Source organism: Talpa europaea (genome assembly GCF_964194135.1).
Source record: "Talpa europaea genome assembly, chromosome: 15".
NCBI classification, from domain to species: domain Eukaryota; kingdom Metazoa; phylum Chordata; class Mammalia; order Eulipotyphla; family Talpidae; genus Talpa; species Talpa europaea.
In genome coordinates this window covers 61091647-61111346 of record NC_140083.1, presented here as the reverse complement: position 1 = coordinate 61111346, position 19700 = coordinate 61091647, and the positions used below count along the sequence as shown (strand labels likewise).

Here is a 19700-nt window from a genome sequence, read left to right as displayed (position 1 = left end):
GACTGTACCCAGTGCATGTATAAACAAAAAAAAACAAACAAACAAACAAACAAATAAACAAATAAATAAAACATGCCTCTATTAAAAAAAAAAAACAATAAGATGACTTGTTTTTCTCACTGACAGTGATTAATTTGATTGAGAAAACAATTAGTAAATGCCTCCTGTGTGGAGGATACTGCTGAATGTTGGAACATGTTTGTGTTAAAAATGAATAAGCCATAAACTCAACCTACTTAGAGATCTGCTCTGATAACTAATTTTTGTAATACACAGTAAGCCATCTTTGACCCCAAACTCAGATCCCCAAATAATTGCAGGGAGAAAGTGCTAGGGAAAAACACATTGCTGATCAAATTTTGAGAGATTTTAGAGAGCCTTTAATGTATTAGAACTGCAATTAAAATGCTTCTTTATTAAAAGCACATCCATATATATATATATATATATATATATATATATATATATATATATATCTCAAGTAAAACGCACACTGGAATGTCACCTGAAAGTGGTCCATTTATTTAGCTTAGTGTTCATTTTTCTCCAATTCCCATCTAGTAAGAAAAGGTGCCAGGTTATTATTTTAGATGATGAAATGTAAGGAAGATTTTTTTCCCCTCTCAAAGTAAACAAAGTACTTTTGCTGGTAGTTTTGCTGTGATATTCATATCTATTCTGGGATTCATACTAGCATATTTTTTCTATTATTAGACTGTTGCCAGGCAGATTTAAAGTTTCTTCTTTCATGGTTGCCCAATTTTTAGCTTTCTGATTGGTTGCATGAGCCTGCTTGCTTTAACCAACCACAGTGACTATGCAAATTGTATTTCAGTTTCAGTTGCTGTGAGAGAACTGAAAAGATGGCTGCAGGGGGCTCCCTTTGGGGTATGTTTATTATTTTTAAAGAAGATTTTCATCATTACGTAGGACTAAGCAAAAGTAGGTTGCTTTCAGAAAGGTGTTTTATTTTTTGCAATAGGAAATCAAACTAAATAAGTTTCATATGGCTTGTAAAAGGCCTCTTGTGTCAGATTTGATTAATTTTAATGGTGCTATATGTTGCACTCTGTCAGAGCAACATTATGTTAAGGGGGTATATATTTTTACTTGTTTGTTATAAAATAAGCAACCTGCTTCCCCAGAGAAAGGTGGTCCTCTGTATGTAAAGCTGCTCTACTTGAGCATGTGTTACAGTTCTATTATAAATGTTCTAGATTGTTATCTTTGCTTCCTAGAAGAATAACTTGGTTTTTTCATTTAAGAATTATTTTAGGTATAAGTTTTGTGTATAGGCACATCATTTTTTAAGCCTTTCTTTACTAAGTATATCCTGTGTACCTGACACTGTTTATTTAGCTCATTTATATTATGGCAGAGTACTTGTTTTTTCTTCTTTTGTTAAATGACCTCTGAAGAACATCCTAATATCAGCTTATTTTTAAGAATTTTATTGACAACAAAACTTTGGACACTTAAAGTGCATTAATCTAATACTTAGTATATGATGAGAATATGCAAAGTATTTCATTAAAAACACGGAAATACAGAAACATAATTTTTTTCTAAAAAAGATACATGTGTAGTACTGGTGATGCAGTAAATGGTGACAAGATCATATTGAATAAAGATAATATTAATTAAATGTGACAGTGCTATTTGTAGCTTCAGAAAGTTCAGTAAGTATACCTCATTTTACAATACATTTCTCAACCTTAATTGCATTAAGGTCTCTTAATTATAGTGTCATTTCATAATAGAAGAGAATGCTTCTATTTCACTTAAGACCTTCTAGTTTTTCTGGTAAAAGATAGTTAATTCCATTTTTCCGCATCTCCAAAGAAGACAGTATATGTGCATAGAATGTTCATCTACACTGTACCTGTTACTGCTGTGTTGTGAAATACGCATACTATAGAAATGTCTCACTTAGAGCAGGGAATAAACATACAAGACAACAAGGCTGCCTTTATTTTATATATCACATTTATCACCAAGATGTTTACAGATATACTTGTTGACCTAGGATATATACTCCCTAACTATGAACCATCACTCAGCTCTCTTAGCAGATAGCTGTTTTGTTCATGTTGAAAGTGTGACTCAATGAAGGGGGCTTAGGTAAAAAACAAAGAAAGGAAAAATGAAATATTCATATTTCTGTTTGTTAAGTGACAAGTTTTTGAGATATAATTCACATATTGCCCAGTTCACCTGTTTAAGGTTTACCACTTAGTGGTTCTTAAAATATTTACAGTTAGAATCCATCACCGCAATCAGTGTTGGAACTTTATCACCCCATACAGAAACTCTATTCTTTAGCATCCTCTCATTTCTTCTCCAATTCCTGATCCTAGACAACCATAAATCTGCTTTGTACTTTTATGGATTTGCCTACTTTGTACATATATAAATGGGTTAATTTATTATGTGGTCTTTTGTGATGGACTTCTTTACTTTTAGCATGTTTCAAGTTACCAGCTTCATCGGTATTTCATTATTTTATGACCAAATGAAATTCTAGTGTATGGATATACCACATTTTGTTTTTCCATTTTTCAGTTGCTGGACATTTGGGTTGTTTTCACTATTTGGCTATTATGAACAGTGATTCTGTGAATATTTGCATGCAATTTTTTGCATGGACATGTTTTTATTTTGCACAGTGTATACCTAAGCATGGAATTGCTATGTCTTAAGGAAGTTCTTACGTTGAATATGTTGGTGAACTGCCAGACTTGTCCAAAGCAAGTGCCCCATTTTACAGTCTCACTAGTACTATATGAGGGTCCCGGTTTCTCTGCATCTTTACTACCATTTTCTGGTTTTTTCTTTAGCCATCCTGGTGTATGTAAAGTGTTTGGCCACCGTTTTGATTTGCCTTTTGCTGATGATTAATGATGTTGAACATCTTTTCATATTTTTTCTTTATTGGTTTATTTTGGGGGAAATGTATTCATGTTCTTTACCCATTTTTGAGATTTTTTTAAAATGAGTTGCAACAGTTTTTGTATATCTAGTAGATATAAATCTCTTACCAGGTACATTATTTGCAAATGTTTCCTACCATTGCGTGAGTTGTTTTTTCCCTTTATAGTAGGTGTTCTTTGCAAGCCCTGTTTTAATTTGATGAAGTCCAATTAATCTATTTTTTTCTTTAGTTTCTTTTTCTTTTTGGGTCACATATAAGAAACCATTGCCTATTCTAACCATTGCCATGCAGATTTATACCTGTTTTCTTTTAAAATTTTAAAGTCTTAGCTCTTAACATTTAGGTCTTTCATCCATTTGGAGTTAATTTTTATATATGGTATAAGATAGGGGTCCAAACTTAATTCTCTGCATGTGGCTGTCTAGTCATTGATCAGTGTATCTATCCTTTCACTGGTTGTACCATACTGTGAGGATTACCATAACTTTATAGGAAATTTTGAAAAAGCGAAGTATGAGCTATTCAGTGTTTTTCTTTTCCAAGATAGTTTTGGCTAATTTGGGTCCCTTGCATTTCCATGTGAATTTTGGAATTATCTTGCTAATTTCTGCAAAGACCATAGCTGGGATTGTCTTGAATTAAGTTCAATTTTGAAAGTACTCCCATCTTATAATTAAGCATTTTGATTCAAGAATTTGGGATTTCTTTCTGTTTATTTCAGTCTTTTTTAGTTTCTTCAGCAATATTTTACGGTTTTTAGAGTTAAATTTTGTAATTATTTTTGTTAAATTTATTATTCTTGATGCTGTTGTGAATGGAATTATCTTCTTTATTTTTATATTGTTCATTGCAAGTATGTAGACGAATTAATTTTGTATCTTCAATTTTCTAAACTCATTTACTAGTTCTATTAATTTTTAGTGGATTTCTTCGATTTCTAGATGCAAATTTGGCCATCTGCAAATATAGTTTCAGTGAACAAAAACTATTTTGTCTTGTTCCTCATCTTAGGCCTAAAGCTTTCTGTCTTTCACTATTAGGTATGATTTAGTATGATGTTAGGTGTGGGTTTTTCTTAGATGCCTTTTATTAGATTGAGGAAATTCCCTTCTAGTTTGAGTGAGTTCTGTTATTTGTTAAGATGATTTACAGATAAATTGTTTTTTAAAATATAATTAAGTATGTAGGAACCTGCTGATAATATTGCAGCTTTATTTATGTATATATATCAGTGTTTATACTGGTGAAATTGAGCTTACTATCAGATCTCATTTACTATGTGGCTAGGCCTTGGCATTTATATAAAAGGACTTTTCCATTTTCAAACAGATAGAGAGGAATATTGTGGCAAATACCATATAGTTTTTACTTGATATTCTGGTAAAACAGAACACCCCATGGTAGCAAGAGTTATAGGATGAAATGCTTAATGAAGTGCCTATGCTAAGGGAAACAACTCCATGCTGAATTGGGTTGTCTGTTTGGTATTGCCAAGTTAAAATTACTGACTGTGTGATAGATACATGCTAACATGGTTATCGATGTATTCATTCAGATCATATGTAAAGTTGAATTTATACAAAGTGTCATTTAAATAAAGAGATAAGACTATGCCTTGGTATATTATCTGCCATATTATTGTCCCTTGGTAAGTGTCAGCTCCCTTTTCTCCCTTAAAGGAATGTTGTTAGTAACATTTTGAGGTTTTGTTATTTTTACTGTATAACTACCTTCATTAGGGAAAGCTGGAATACAGAAAATAATCTTTACACTCTTCTCTGGTCTATAAGAAATGTAGAGCTATTTCCTGGCATTTGAAAGACTTACATCTTTTAGTTTTTCATGTATCATTCTGGGTGTTTTCCGTCACTTAAGTAAAATGTGAAAAATAATTTGGACAAGAGTTTCTTAAATTCTTGAGGAAATAAACACATGCCTTCTTTAACTTCATATCTGTCTATATATATAGGTGGTGATAGTTTGGTGAGTGGGACAAATACGGGATGATAGGATCCTGACAGATAACTGGCCAGTTTTCCAAAGGGGATGCAATTTGATAAGTAAATGGCATTTATTAGATCAGGTCATCGGTTTTAATTTGCCTATATAACAGAATAATACCAAAAATACACTTAGAGAAGTGAATTTAAGTTATTGTTTATTTTTCATGTAGACTTTACTAGAATTTTCTACTAACATAGTAAGTGCAAGAAGTTAGTGATCATTGTGGTTTTGATGTAACTGAAATCAGAGGAGCATGATTTGCTCCTGCTTTTGTTTGCGGAATTTTTGGTAAGGCAAACTTCCTATTTCCTTTGTTGCTGGTTACTTAAAAAAAATTAGAGGATATTCCATTCCACATTTTGATATTTCAGCTAATTTCTGATGACAGGCAGAAGGGATTATTTGCTGAGGTGTCAAATTCAGTATTTTACTGAATTTGGATTGATAAAGAGCAAGTTTTGTCAATGTATAAATTTTTAAAGATGGTAGGTTAACTACTAACATACATGCTTGCATGCAATTGAAAGAACAGTAGTTTAGTGGAATTGAAGAACTGTGAACTACAGCAGGTCTAGATCCTCACGTAAGTACTGCCAGTGTTTTTAAGTGCCTGGAAAAGAGAACTTCTAGAAAGCAAGGGAATATAGAAACATGATGAAAAACTGTGTCAGATATTTTGAGAGGTTAAGTAGAAATGATGTTTTACCTAATTTTTAGAAAAATAATTATTAACTGAAATGACAAAGTATTTAGTGTTTAATATCACAATTTAGAAAACATGTACGCTAAATTTGAGCAGATAAATGTGGAAGTGCATTATCAAGTTTTCCAGTGTTTAATGGTAAACAGTAAAGGAGACTATTAACATTTTTGGTGCAGTACACTGGTTATGATCTGAATCCTTATTCTATTGCAGAATTGTTGAGTACAATTCAGGAGTACAAAATAAAATCACACAGCTCTCCACTGAGATTAGTGTCCTGGAAGAATCCACTAAGCGGAGTTTATTTCTAAAGGGTCTAGAAATCAATATAAAGTGATAATGTAAGAGTAGGCCATTATTGCTCAGGCCTGTTGACCATGCAGTAGTTAAGACTTTTACTAAAAATACAAGTTTGAATATAATTTCAGCATCCCTTTATACAGAATAATGACTGTTAGACTAATTGCAGTCTACTTAAGTGGCTTTGCGTAACATTTGCAAGTTTTTGTTATTTTACTTTTAAGCATATTTCATTAGGTATCCATAACTTTGAATTAATACAGTGTTTGTGTATGTGTTTGACCCAGCCATCCTGGTACTTCTTGTTATTTTGTTAAGACTGTTTTAGGAATGCTGTAGTAAAGATCCTTATTTATTTAATTAGAAAGCCCTACTATAGATTATTTGAACAAAGATGCTGGGTGTGGGGGTATGTTTTGAATGTGTTTCATTTGCATTCACAAGGTTGGATTCTTGATAGAACACTTGCCCTCATCTGCTTCCCTTGTTGCTGGGCAAGATTTGTCATGCTGGTGTCTGATTGGGTTTAGGCAACCAGAGCTTTGAGCCAATCAGACAGTGAATTTCAGTTCTCTCACAAAACTGAAGCGCTGAAACTGCTGCTGATTTATTTTTCCTATGGGCAGATTGTATAAGCTAATAAGAGTATGGCTGCAGCAAGCTCCCTTTAAGTTATGTTTTAAAATTACAAGATTTATCTGTAACTGAAGGAAAAAACAAGATTTATTTCTAAAACTTGTTTCCTAAGAAAATTTGATAGGTATTGAATTTCAGAGAAAATAATATACAGATGATAGAGTCTCTTTTATAATTTTGCATTTATGAGACTGTAGAATGATATAATATAAAAAATTTCCCTTCTGTTTACACAAATATTTACACATTTGCTTTATTGCTTCTAAAGGGGAGAGCTCATAGAGCTTTTTGTAACCTGCCGTGAAAGGCAGTTAAGGAGAAAAAGTTGTAATAATGGTACTTACAACACTTAATATAGGTTGTCAAGAATCACACATCTTAATTTCATTAAATGTATTAAACTAAGTCACTTCAGTGCAGTAGACAGTAAAATACTCAATAATGCCATACATGGTTATTATACCTATGGGTCCAGAATTGTTAATTTTTTTTAATTAAAAAAAATCTGTGACAATAGTTACAGATGGATGGAAAATGGATTTCCTCAGAGTTTTAGTTTCATAGCTATATAGCTGTTTAATAGATGTTAAAGACTATGGACCTTTTAAAAGAAACTTGTTTGAATTTTGCAGGATTCCAATCAATTGTGTAGAAAAGTTACGAACTTGTTATATTTTGTCCATGTTTGACTGATTCCCCAGGAAAAAAATTGATTTATATTTATGGAAATGTTCATGAACATTTAAATGAAGACAAAATTGCATGAAAGGTATAAATTTCATTTATCTATGTACTATATTTAATGCTTTTTATATGGATTTAGGATTTTATGTAATTATGTTCTAGATTACTTTTGTCAGACAAAGAACCTCAATGAAGTTTTGTGGACCCAGGTTTTAGCTGTTTCTCTGACCTTATTGTCTGTTTCCTGTTGCTGGGCAGGAATCAGAATGCTGGTTACTGATTGGCTGAGTTTGTGAGTAGCTCTTGAACAGCCACTTAAATTCTTAGCTTTTTGAGCAGGCGATTGTAGGCTAAGACATCACAGCTTTTGGTAATACTTCTCTTTGTTGTTTCATAGCTAGGATCTCTGCTAGAAAGAAGAGTGAAAAGAATGGGTGGAGGGGTATGAAACAAAGAAGAAAATAATATTTTCACATAAAGAGGAGGAGGCTTGTTGGGCTTTACTAAAAAGTAATTAACCAAAAATTAAAAAAAAAAAAATTCTCCCCCTTGCCATAGAGACTTGTTTACAGGTAACACATCCTTCTTGGTTATTTAAATATAAATTATTTTGCTAGAGGTGAAATTCTGTTAGTACTGTAGAAAATGATTTTATTAGTGATGGGACTTCCCCAGTTTTTGAATGTGAATGTACAGAGTAGGAAGGTAAAGACCTTTTATTTTTTATTTATTTATTTATTTATTTTTTACTATCTTCCTCATGAAAAAATGTTTTCAGGAGAAACTAGTTCATGTTTTACACATTTACATCTAGATATGGCAGACATTTTCTGCAGTACAATATAAATGCTTTTTCCTGTGAAAATGAGTTTTAGTCATGTGAGACCTTTATGATTCTAGTGTTGCCATCTGAAAAAATAGTATTTCTTTGGTAGAATAGTTTTGTGAATGGCATCTCAGTTCCAGATGACGTATTTAAACTGATCCTTAGAGATATTTTGTTCCGGTAATACAGCCATGAAGACTTGGTTGCAGGTAACACACCCATTTTTAATGTGTATCTTTCTTAAATATACTTTGCTTATGCAAAATAGATTTTTAAAAACTTAATGCTGATTGGTTTGCACAGATATGGTTAAACTAGTTTGAACTGGTTCTTCATGCTTACTTCCTTATTGCTTTGTCTGTTTTTATTATACTTAGAACCCATAAAGGATCTAGTAAATGGCTGTAGTGTGCTCCCTTGTGGGTATAGATGGTAGCTATTCAGAAATTCTTTGTGCTGTTCTTTAATTATTGAATAGAATGGCAATTCTGTTAATAAAATCAGCTTGCTTGAATTATATTTTTATTATGTTACTAGATGGTAAAAATACAACTTCAAATGTGACACTTGGATTTTGAATTTTCTAATTTGTATACAAAATAACAAACTTAGGGGAAACTTGTCTTTGATTCTGTAGGTTAAGCCTAAAAACATTCTGGATATATGTGGACAATTACATGATAACCTTTATTGAGTCTTTGTTATTTTCTAAGTGCTTAATGTGTAGAATCGCAATAATACTATAATTTATGTGACAGTTACTGATACTCCCTTTTTAAAAGTAACTGAATCCAGACATTGAAATGTTAGATAAGTTAGTTACTCTGAGTTACATAGTAAGTACGTGAGAGAGTTCTTATTCAAATCCATGTTTCTGCCTGCAGAATTCATGTTCTTAGATTACTAAAAATTATTAGAGAACGCTTTTATTCATGAAGTACTTTGTGCACCTGTTAGTTATGTCAGCTATTCATATAATAGCTGAGAAATGTGACTATTTGAATTTACAAAAGAATTAGTTAAGTATTTGAAAATATTGAAAGGATGACCATACCCCTTACATTATAAATTTAATTATTTTGTAATTTTAGAGTCAGCAGGGAAAAGTGACTACAAAATTTGTAGTCTTTGTTAAACATTTTAGTTCGCATGAGTTTGGAATGGGTGGGGGTGGAGGTGGGGAGAGGAATGGAAGTTTGAGTTTAAATTTAGACTTCATTGGCAGTGCAGTGGTAACAATGATAATTTTGCATTGAAGTTACAATGATAATTTTGCATTGAAGTTTCTTATCACTTGAAAACTATTTTTTATATGTAGTCTTACTGAGTTCCATAATTTTTTTTTTTTTTTTTGGTGGGACCCTTGCCCGAGGCTGGGGATCGAAGCTGCAGAGGCTGTGGGCAGCCTCGCAACCCAGCGCTCAACCTCTGCGCCACCAGGGGAGGCCCAAGTTCCATAATTTAAATTAAAAGGCTAAGAAGCTAAGAAATATAAGTAACTGGCTTATGGTGAGAATATTAATACAAAAAGTCCCCCAGTCTAGATGTACTGTGGCAAAGTGGTGTGGACCTGGAGCAAATAAATAGGCAGAGCCATTGTTTTATGGCTTTCATTGAAAGGAACAGTGAAACACCAGGAACACGCTGTATGAATAAGTTGGATTTGCGTTATTTGTTGTAAGGAGGGAAAAGACCATGCAAAACTGTGAGACAGTCAGTAAAAGGATGTTAGGAAAAAAGCTGTTATCGGATTTGGTTATAGTTCTAGTTATAGGTTAAGCTTTTTGGAGGAAGGTTTGAAGAAGTAGAGCTTAGTCCAGACTGGGTTCTGTCAGAAGGTGGGGGCAATTCTCAGTTTTGGTATCACGATAACTTACCTATAAGGAGAACAGACTGCAAGTAAAGCTGCAAATGATGAAAAAATTAACATTACTCACTTAGAGAGAGAGATGTTTGGTACTTTATGGGTTACACAGGGACCTTAACCTAATTGGAATATTGAAGTGGTTTTATGTCCAACAGAAGAAGAATGTGGCTTAGCAGTAGGTATGAAGTAAGTGTATAATAACATTGAAGCTTACCTGTAAATCTCATATGAGGTTCTCAGACATCAGAGACTCCTTTTTTTCATTCTCCACTCTAAGCAAATCTAAACAAGTATTTCCTACCATCATTCCCACTGATAATGGTAATGGTCAGTGAACATCCAAATGTAAGAGCAATATTGTCTGCTCTCTTGTACGTCTTAGTCTTAAAGGACTTTTGTTTTATTCCACTATAGTCTAGTAACATTGTCTTTCTCCAGGACCAGAACCATGCTCTCTTTTGCTTGTCATAATGTACTGACCAGATGATAACATAGAAGTGCTGATATTGTTTTGGTTCTGATCTTATTTAAACATTAAACATGATTAACTATAGTTTTCTGAGAGTTTAATTATGAATCATTGTTAAATTTTGTCAAATGAATATTTTTTATCTGTTGAGACTATTTTTTTTTTAACCTCTTCTGTTCATGAGATGAATTGCATTGCTAGAATTTTTTATCTTAAATATCGAAAACTTATTGTTGGCTCTGGAGGCTCAAAATCAAGGGGTTCAAAATCAAGGGGATGGCAGGGCCATGTTAGGGAAGTATTTGTTTCACATTTAACAACTTAACTACAGTCTTAACACGGTTTTCTCCCTATATGTGTGTCTGTATCCAAATTTTTCCCTTTTTAAAAAGACTCCAATCATACTGGATTAGGGCTCACCCTAATGACTTAATTTTAACCTGATTGCCTCTGTTGAGACCGACCCTATACAACTAAGGTCGCATTCTGAGGTATTGGGGCTTAGATCACTAATATATTTTTATCAAGTGAATATGCTGTTTAGACCTGACATAAAGCTATAATGCTTCATGACTCACTTGTTACCTATATTTTTTTGTTTTTTAATTATGAAACCACCTTTACATATTTTTAGTGAGCTTTACATGGTCATAATGTATAAATATACTTGCAAATAGCTCATAGATGAAAGAAGAAATAACATTGAAATATTGAAAATATTTTAACAGACAGTAATGAAAATATGATACAATAAAATGTTAGATGCAGCTAAAGCAGTGCCTAGAGGGAAATGTATAGCTTTAAGTGTACCCATTACCTAAGTACAAAGATTGAAAATTAATTAATGTTTAACATGTTGAAGTACTAACAAGCAGCTTTATAAAGCAACTATATTATTTTATAGTTCCATCAGCATTGTAAAAGGATTCTATTTTACCCATATCTTTGTTGATACCTTTTGCTATAATCATCTTGGTGTGTTAGGTGTGTTATCTCACTGTGGTTTTGATTTACATTTCTCTGATGCCTAATGATTATGTGCATCTTTTCATGTTTATTACTAACTGGCTGTTGGCTTGTTTATATCTCTGTTACAGAAATTTCTGTTCCAGTCTTTTGTTCATTTTAAAATTGGGTTTTATTTTCATTCACTTATAACTATTTATATTTTCTAGATATAAATCTCTTACCATATATATTGTTAGTAAATATGATGTGCAAATATTTCCTCCTAAAGTATGAGTTGTGTTTTACTTTTTACTTTCTTGATGGTAATCTCTTGTTTATATATTTACTGTTCTGTTAATCTAGATATGCCTAGTTGCAAATGTAATCTTATCTTTATATGTTCCTCCCAACACCCCCCCTCCCCCCAATCTCTATACTTCCTTCCTATTTCCCTACTGGCTTTATTCTCTTATACTTTTATTTTTTTTTTCCATCTGCTTTTATGCCATACCTGCTTTCTTTATGTAACTTCTCCAAATTGTGTGAATCCAGTACCTTACTAAGAATGGGGGAACTGGAGATTAATCACTGTTTCCCTATACTTTCTAGTAACTGATCCTCGGTATACTATATCTGTTATCAACTATATTACAAAAATCCAATAAATGTGAACATTAACACAGCAAAGATTTATTAAGCTTTCTATATGTCATTATTTTAAAATTACATGAAATGCTGCTTGCTTGTAAGACCAATTTATGGTCAGTCTGTAATTTGTGGCTTGTTTTAATTGTTAAACTTTTTCTCCTTCTCTTTCTTTTTAAAGATTCAAAATGGATAGTATAGAAGAACCTCAGAAAAAAGTCTTTAAGGCTCGTAAAACAATGAGAGTAAGTGATCGTCAACAACTTGAAGCAGTATATAAAGTCAAAGAAGAACTGTTGAAAACTGATGTCAAGCTGTTAAATGGCAACCATGAAAATGGAGATTTGGACCCAACCTCACCTTTGGAAAATATGGACTATATTAATGACAAGGAAGAGGTGAATGGCATTGAAGAGCTTTGTTTTGACCCTGAGAAAATTAAATCAGAATGGAAAGAAACACCCTGTACCTTAAATGTTAATGTAAAAAACAAGCAGGATGAGGATTTAAATAGTGAACCTTTGTCTCCCAATAATATAACTCCTGAATTAGCTTCTAAATTGACTGCTGAACCAACTTCTGGTGATCCAGCTGTTGGTGATCTGACTACTGGAGATCCAGTCTCCGGAGATTTGGCTTCTGGAGAGCTGGCCTCTGAATTACTATTAACCTCTGGTAATCCAACATCTGGTGATCCCACATATGATGATTCCCCCTCTGATGACCCCCCCTCTGGTGATCCCACCTCTGGGGATCCCACCTCTGGTGTTCCTACTTCTGGTGAGCCAGTCCCTGGGGAACCAGTCTTTGGTGAAACAGTCTCTGGTGACCCTGTCTCTGGTGATCTGGTTTCTGATGAAGCAATCTCTGGTGAGCCTGTCTCTGCTGAACCAGTCTCAAGTGAACAAACCTCAAAAGAACCCATCTCCAGTGACCTAGTCTCCAGTGATCAGGCCTGTGATGATTCAGCATCTGGTGATTTGACCTCTGGATCATCATCCTCTGATAATCCAGTCTCTGGTAATCTGACCTTCAGTGATCTAGCCTCTAGTGATCTGGCTTCTGATGAACCGAATTCTGATAAACCAATTTCTGAATCAGCCTTTGATTCCACCTTTAAACCAAGTTCTGTACCAGTTTGTGACCCAGCTCCTGAAACTGACAGCACAGAGCCCAGTAGCAATAAAGGTGAAGATTCTCTTGAAAAAAATGGGGATGATGAAAAATTAGATCAAAGTTTCACATTTGATGAGAAAAATAAAGCTGATAGTAATATTGATGCTAGGGAAGAAACTCTCAAAACAGATGATAGAATTATAGGTTCAGATCTACCTCCTGAAAATGAAAAGAAAGTAGAGGAAAATGCTATCACAGAGCCTGCTCTTGGAGAAGAAGCTATATCAAGCAGTATGGAAGTTGACCAAAGTGAGAAGAATGACGATGAAAATTCTGCAGACCTTGAAGAAACGATTAGTGAAAATGTTATAAAAAATGACAAAAGTGAGAATATCTTAGAAAATACAGATTCTATGGAGACAGATGAAATCATTCCTATTTTGGAGAAGCTTGCACCTGCTGAAGATGAACTAACTTGCTTTTCTAAAACTTCTCTCCTTCCAATTGATGAGACAAATCCAGATTTGGAAGAAAAAATGGAAGGGTCTTTTGGTTCACCATCTAAACAAGAAAGTAGTGAGAGTTTGCCAAAAGAAGCCTTTTTGGTCCTTTCTGATGAGGAGGATATTTCAGGAGAAAAAGATGAGTCTGAAGTGAAATCACAAAATGAGACATGCTCTCCAGGTTAGTATATTTAAATTTTAAAGATTTTTATGAGCTTTAATAAACTGCTTAATAAAACACTCAGAAGGTTTTAATTTTCATTTAGTTGCAGAGAATGATGTTGAATAAAAGGATATCCCAACTTCATAGTATCTTAACTTCAAAAAATTCAGTGAACAGTGTCAGTGCTGAGAAGGGAAAAAAAGTTAATAGAAAATGTGCTACTTACACTTGAGGAGCCTAGAATCTAGGCGTACAGTTGAGATGGACCAACACTGTGGAATAATTTCAAGTCAGTACGTAATTATTCTTGCTGTCACTTAGTTACCAAATAACTTAGAATCTAAAAGTCTCAGTAGTTTAATTTACTTCAAGTGTAACATCATGTTTTAAAATTTTCTCATTGAAATCTTGATCTTTTAATATTCTTTATCTGGCAAATGATATTACCATTGTTGGGAGCCAAAAATACTGAAACTTGATTATCTATTGACCTCATTGGCTCTTTCACTCCTACTCAACCTATTGTCTTCCCTCTCATCAATCATCTGAATGATTTTTTTCTATGACCTAAATGTCTTTTGTTAATGTGTGCCTCTCTTTCATTAGATTGCTGTTACTGTTAGGTTAATTCCAAACTCCTTACATAAAAGTTATGTAAACTTTGTAACTTGTTCAATGCCTATCTTTACTCTCTCTTTTGTTATTCCCTGAGAAAAAATAGCAAATTTTTCATGGTCAGATTCAAACCTATTCCTTTATATAACTTTCTCAGCTCCTTTCAGACTGGAATGAATACCTGTGTGCACTCATTGCCTCATGTTAACACGAACTCTGTAAGAGAAGTGACCTTGTACCATGACACAGCATTTTGTTTCTACTTTTTTTTTTTTTTTTAAAGATTTATTTATTTATACAAGAACCAGGGTACAGGCCAGATGTGCGGGAGGGTGAGAGGATTCACCAGAAACAGAGTGGGGAACAGAACAGGCAGACTGATGAAATACACTGCTGAGGGCAGCAGTGGGTGAGCCAGGAGAGGTCTGATATGCCATGCTGGACCCTCGCCTGCCGGCCAGGATCAAACCGGTGCTGCAGAGAATGCGGACAGCCCCACAGTGCTGCGCTCAATCACCTGTGCCACCAGGGGAGGCCCTGTTTCTACTTGCTTAAAGAATAAAAAAGGAGTCAGGCCTAGGAGACACACAGAATTCTCCCTCCCTCCCCCCCCCCCACCAATATATCATACTAGTTTTTGGAGGTAGAGTTTTTTTTTTTTCTTATTAAAAGATGAGTTTTATTCCAGAGTGTTAGTGTTCATTCATTCAACATATAGCGAGACAGGCCAGGTTTTTTTTAGTTCTTGGGATTCAAAGATAAAATTTAGTACTTGCTCTCAGGATGCAGACACGAATTAAATCACACCATTAGATATGGACTGTGTCTAGTGATAATGTTAAGGTGATATTCTGGGAGTTAGAGGAGGTTAACTTGATGAGAATATAAGATTTATTCAGGAAGATACTTGTCTTTCACTAACTGTATTACATAGGGTTTTAGTGAAGAAAATTCCACTTACTGCTCAGGTGAAATACCTTAAACCATTTCTTATTTATTTCTTTCATACTCCATAGGTAATCCCTCAGGAAATGCTTTTGCTCTACCTTCAGAATAGATCTAGAATCCAATATCTTCTTACCATCATAACTGATAACATCCCTGTTCTGAGCTACCATCATCAGGCCAGAATCATGCCTGGATTACAGTATATGCTCAATAAATATTTGTGGGGTGATTGAATAATGGAGGATCTTGGTTACAAAGCTAAAATATCCTAATAACACAGGGGAGCTATTGAGTGATTTTTAAGCAGAGATGATAAAATTACATTTTGGAAAGGTAAAAGTAAAATTTACTCATTTATTTAATGATAATTTATAGAAAGTGGCATTGGGGCAAGTCCTTAAAAATTTTGTAATCTGTAAAATTGCAGCTTATTAATGAATATACACTTTACCTTTGTGTTAGGATCTTGATATTGGAGACTGTCACTATCACACCATGCTACTAAATGCAGAGAGATTAATATTAAGCCATCTACGCTGCATACTTTAGAAATTAAAAGTTGGATTTATTTTTATTAATTTTAGACTTTTATTGTGTGCTTTTAGAAGAGTAAGTTTAGTGATAGATTCAACTTGTTTGCTGGTAACAAAACTTAATTATTTTCTGTCTTCTCCCCACCCACCCACCATGGAAATTGTGTGTATTGAGTGTTGAAGTGGTTTCTTTACAGGTGATACTCCTTTTCCTATTTAGTAGAAAAATACTAAATGTCACATTTAATATTTGTTGTGTACCTGCTGAGGAATTACTTATATCAGTTTTTTTAAAAATTCTTGACTGATTTTTCAATGGGTAACTATTTGAGTAGGAAAGCTATTTTAATTTTATAAGAATAGAAGAAAGACCTTAAAAAGTATTGTGTTTGTATTTCTTAGTATACCTGAAAGCCTGTTGTTTCATATAATAACAAACTCATTGAATGATTAAAAACATAGACTGCTTAGGAAAGCTAGGGAAAAAAAGATTTTCCTCTTGGAAAGTTTGGTTTCTCTCTTGCCAGACCCCTCCTAATTTTTCTAAGTGAAGTGGTATTGACATTCATGTTGTTAAATTCAGGAGATAATATTTTTTGGTCACCCACTATAAGAGTCTCACTGTGTTTAGCTTTTAGTCTACTGCAGTCTCCAATTTTCCTCTCCTACCCCCCCTTTTCTTTTTGTTGTTGTTCCCATTCTGTTTACTATAGAGAAATAGGAAGGGGGAATGTTCCTCCTAGCATTTTAAATTTTTAAAATAATGCTATTAATATTTATTGAGGGAAATCCCTCAATTTAGGTTAGCCAGAGTTTCCAGTAAATTCTGACATAATTTTCTTCCAGATTTTATTTCAGATAAAAAAAACCTAGAGTTGGTTTGTTTTTTCTCGTTCATTGAATCTTTAGTAAAATGACCATAAGTGCTAATGAGGATAATTCCTTGGGAATTAGAATTCAGGGCTTGTGTTTTTTTTTTTTAAAGATATATTTATTTATGCATACAAGAGCTGGGGTGTAGGCTAGAGGTGCACAGAGGGTGAGAGGATTCACCAGAGACAGAGTGGGGAGCAGAACAGGCAGATCTACTGAAATACACTGCCGAGGGGAACAGAGGGCAAGACAGGAGAGGTCCCCTGTCCAGCCGGGGATTGAACTTGTGCTGCAGTGGCTGAGGACAGCTTGATAGTGATGTGTCTTTAACCCCTGCATCACCAGGGACACCCTATATAGTGTTCTTTACCTTGTGATTTCTTATTTAGTTTTGGTTGCAGAATATGATAAATTATAGCAGACTTTATTGAAGCCACTGGGGAGCCAGTTGCAGTGATTGACCAGTGACCTTTTAAGATATTTTGTTTATTATAAAAATGAAATTGTATAGACTTTTTTAATAATATTTTTTGGTTGTACACTTTAATTGTTTCATTTTTTATTTGTCTTGTGAAATTCACTTAACCTTTCTAAACATTATTATTCTTATCTATATGATGGCAAAAATGCTGTTCATAGTGTAGGATTGTATTTGAAGATATGAAGTAATACGTGTCATATACCTTACTCAGTTGTTTAAGTAATACATTTATTTTAAAGATCTTTTATTCTTTTGGAACTATAACAAGGCCATTAAAATAACTAATTCAACCTGCTTAGTCAAAATACTAGGTATTTTGAATTTTTTCAGTGTTTTTTTTTTTTTTTTTGTAATTGTTATCACCAGTGTTTTAGTTATAGCAATTAAATGTAAGGGATTCTAGCTGCTTTATAGTACTTTTCACATTTTAATAATCTATTGGTGACAATAAATTTTCTTTGTTTTGAAATCTATACTGTTTAAAGAGCCTTCATATGAATTTGGTGGCACATTTGAAAATGGACTTGGTTGTTATGTCTACCTGTTCATGTTCCCTTTTTATACCCAAAATTTCAGTTTTAAGACTTTGAATTCATAAACTATATTAACTAGTTACACTGAAAGTGAATTATAATGAGCCGTTAAGAACTCTAATGAAGTAAGATTCTTGTTTCTATTTTTATTCCAGAAGTAGAAGAAAGTAATGAAAAGGATGACAAACCTGTAGAAGAAGAGCAAGTAATACAGGAAGATGAAAGGCCTTCTGAAAAAAGTAAGCATGTGTAAAAAAACTTGAGCTAGTTTTAAAAATAGTGATTGTTTCTGCTTTTAAGTCTATGCAATATAATTTTCTTACCATGAGGTATCGCAAAAGTTTGTGCTTAAGAAAGTCACTGTTAAATCTTTTCATTGAAGACTACCCCAAGGATATTTGGAAGTCTTTATTATTTTGTGCACTTCAATGTTTTATTTTGTTTACTTACACTTTTGATTGTTCCAAAGGAAAGATTTATGCTCAATGTTTAGTAAGGTACTATCTGAACGTCTTGGTAGAAATTGTTTTCCAATTGAGACTAATAGTGTTTTATATGGGGTAATATACTTCAATGGAAATGTGTGTCTTAGTTTCTTAAGCTTCATGGGAAGGGCAAATGATGGTACTGAGTATCATATTTATAAGAAGATGATCTTTGCACTAGAAGTCAGGAAGCCTGGGTCCTTTAACTCTCCCTGAAATATTGCTCTCCATATATGACTATGTAAACTAAAAACATGAGAAGTTGTAGAGTAGAACAGGGTTTAAAAAAATAGGCACATAGATATGAATGTTCAGTGAAATGGGGAAATACAGTTATGATTGCATAAGGACACTGACTTTCAGCAGCTGTGGAGATGGTAATATTATATTTTTGCTTTTTATATATTAAAAAAGAAGCCAGATAAAACTTATAACTAGGTAGATTTCATGAACGTTATCAATATTTGAAATAGAATTTTCTGAGATCTTTGAATATCCATTTTTGCTAAATATGCTTTTATAATCATAATAATTTTATTTTTATGGTTGAAATTCATTAGGATGTATTAAGAATAATTATTATGATGCTATTTTCCTAAGACTGGTAATTAAGCATTTTTCCTAAATTTGCTAAGGGAAAAATTTTCTGAGCAGGAAGAATTAAATAGTTAAAGCTATGCACAGTTGGTTACCATCTATGATGTGTATGAATATTGTATTTTGTCAAGAGAGGATTCATGTATACTATAAAGTTAAATGATTCTGTCTTAATATAAAGATTTTAAGGAAAGTTGTTTGTTTACATTGCACATTGCTTATCCATGTGTAGGTTCTTACTTTCATATTGAAAGTCTTAAGTTTGCTACTGCAAGCTGCCAACATACTTTTCTCTTTATTTTTTATTTTTAAAGGTTAACAGAAGGTTTATTTACAAGGGAAGGGGAATGAGGAAACATACAACTCAGGGAGAAAAGAGGGAGATAAATTCTTAAATGTGTCCTACCTATTCTGCTGATCTGGAATCCCAAATGACCCGCCAAGACCAAACCTGCCTGGCCAAGAGCATGAGCCAAGTGTGACCAACCCCACTAACATGGTTGGTTTTTATTTAGAAACAGAGAAAATGGCTGCTTAACTCTGCCTTTAGGTCCTCACCACTTCCCATTGGTGATCCTGGGATTTGTAGATCCTGGTGTCTTGATGGAGTGGGGGTGGCATCCACAAAGCCTGTATGGAATTAACTTCACCTTTTGCCATCAATTCTAAGGTGTTGAAGATCAAATGTATGGATGCTGGGGTACAGTCTCAAATGAAAATTTTTCTCAGGGTTCCCATTGGAAAGCAAACCAGTCTCTCCAGGTATTGTCCATTGTGGAAAGCATAAGTCCTCCATTCCTGGGAAATAGTTTATCAGTCCAAGCCAAAAAAAAAAAAAA

General features: G+C 33.5%; 1 protein-coding gene across 1 annotated transcript in view; it reads left to right on the top strand.

Moving 5' to 3' along the window:
- Positions 1-855: 855 nt before the first annotated feature.
- Positions 856-19700, top strand: part of ATF7IP (activating transcription factor 7 interacting protein) — a gene marked incomplete at its 3' end in the record, with an annotated part of 77395 nt that continues 58550 nt past the window's right edge. Inside the window, exons 1-3 of the mRNA XM_084255657.1 lie at positions 856-888; positions 12197-13814; positions 17935-18018. Of these exons, the coding sequence (XP_084111783.1) occupies positions 12203-13814; positions 17935-18018 (1696 nt within the window). The 5' untranslated portion in view covers positions 856-888; positions 12197-12202. The remainder of the gene's footprint in view (positions 889-12196; positions 13815-17934; positions 18019-19700) is intronic.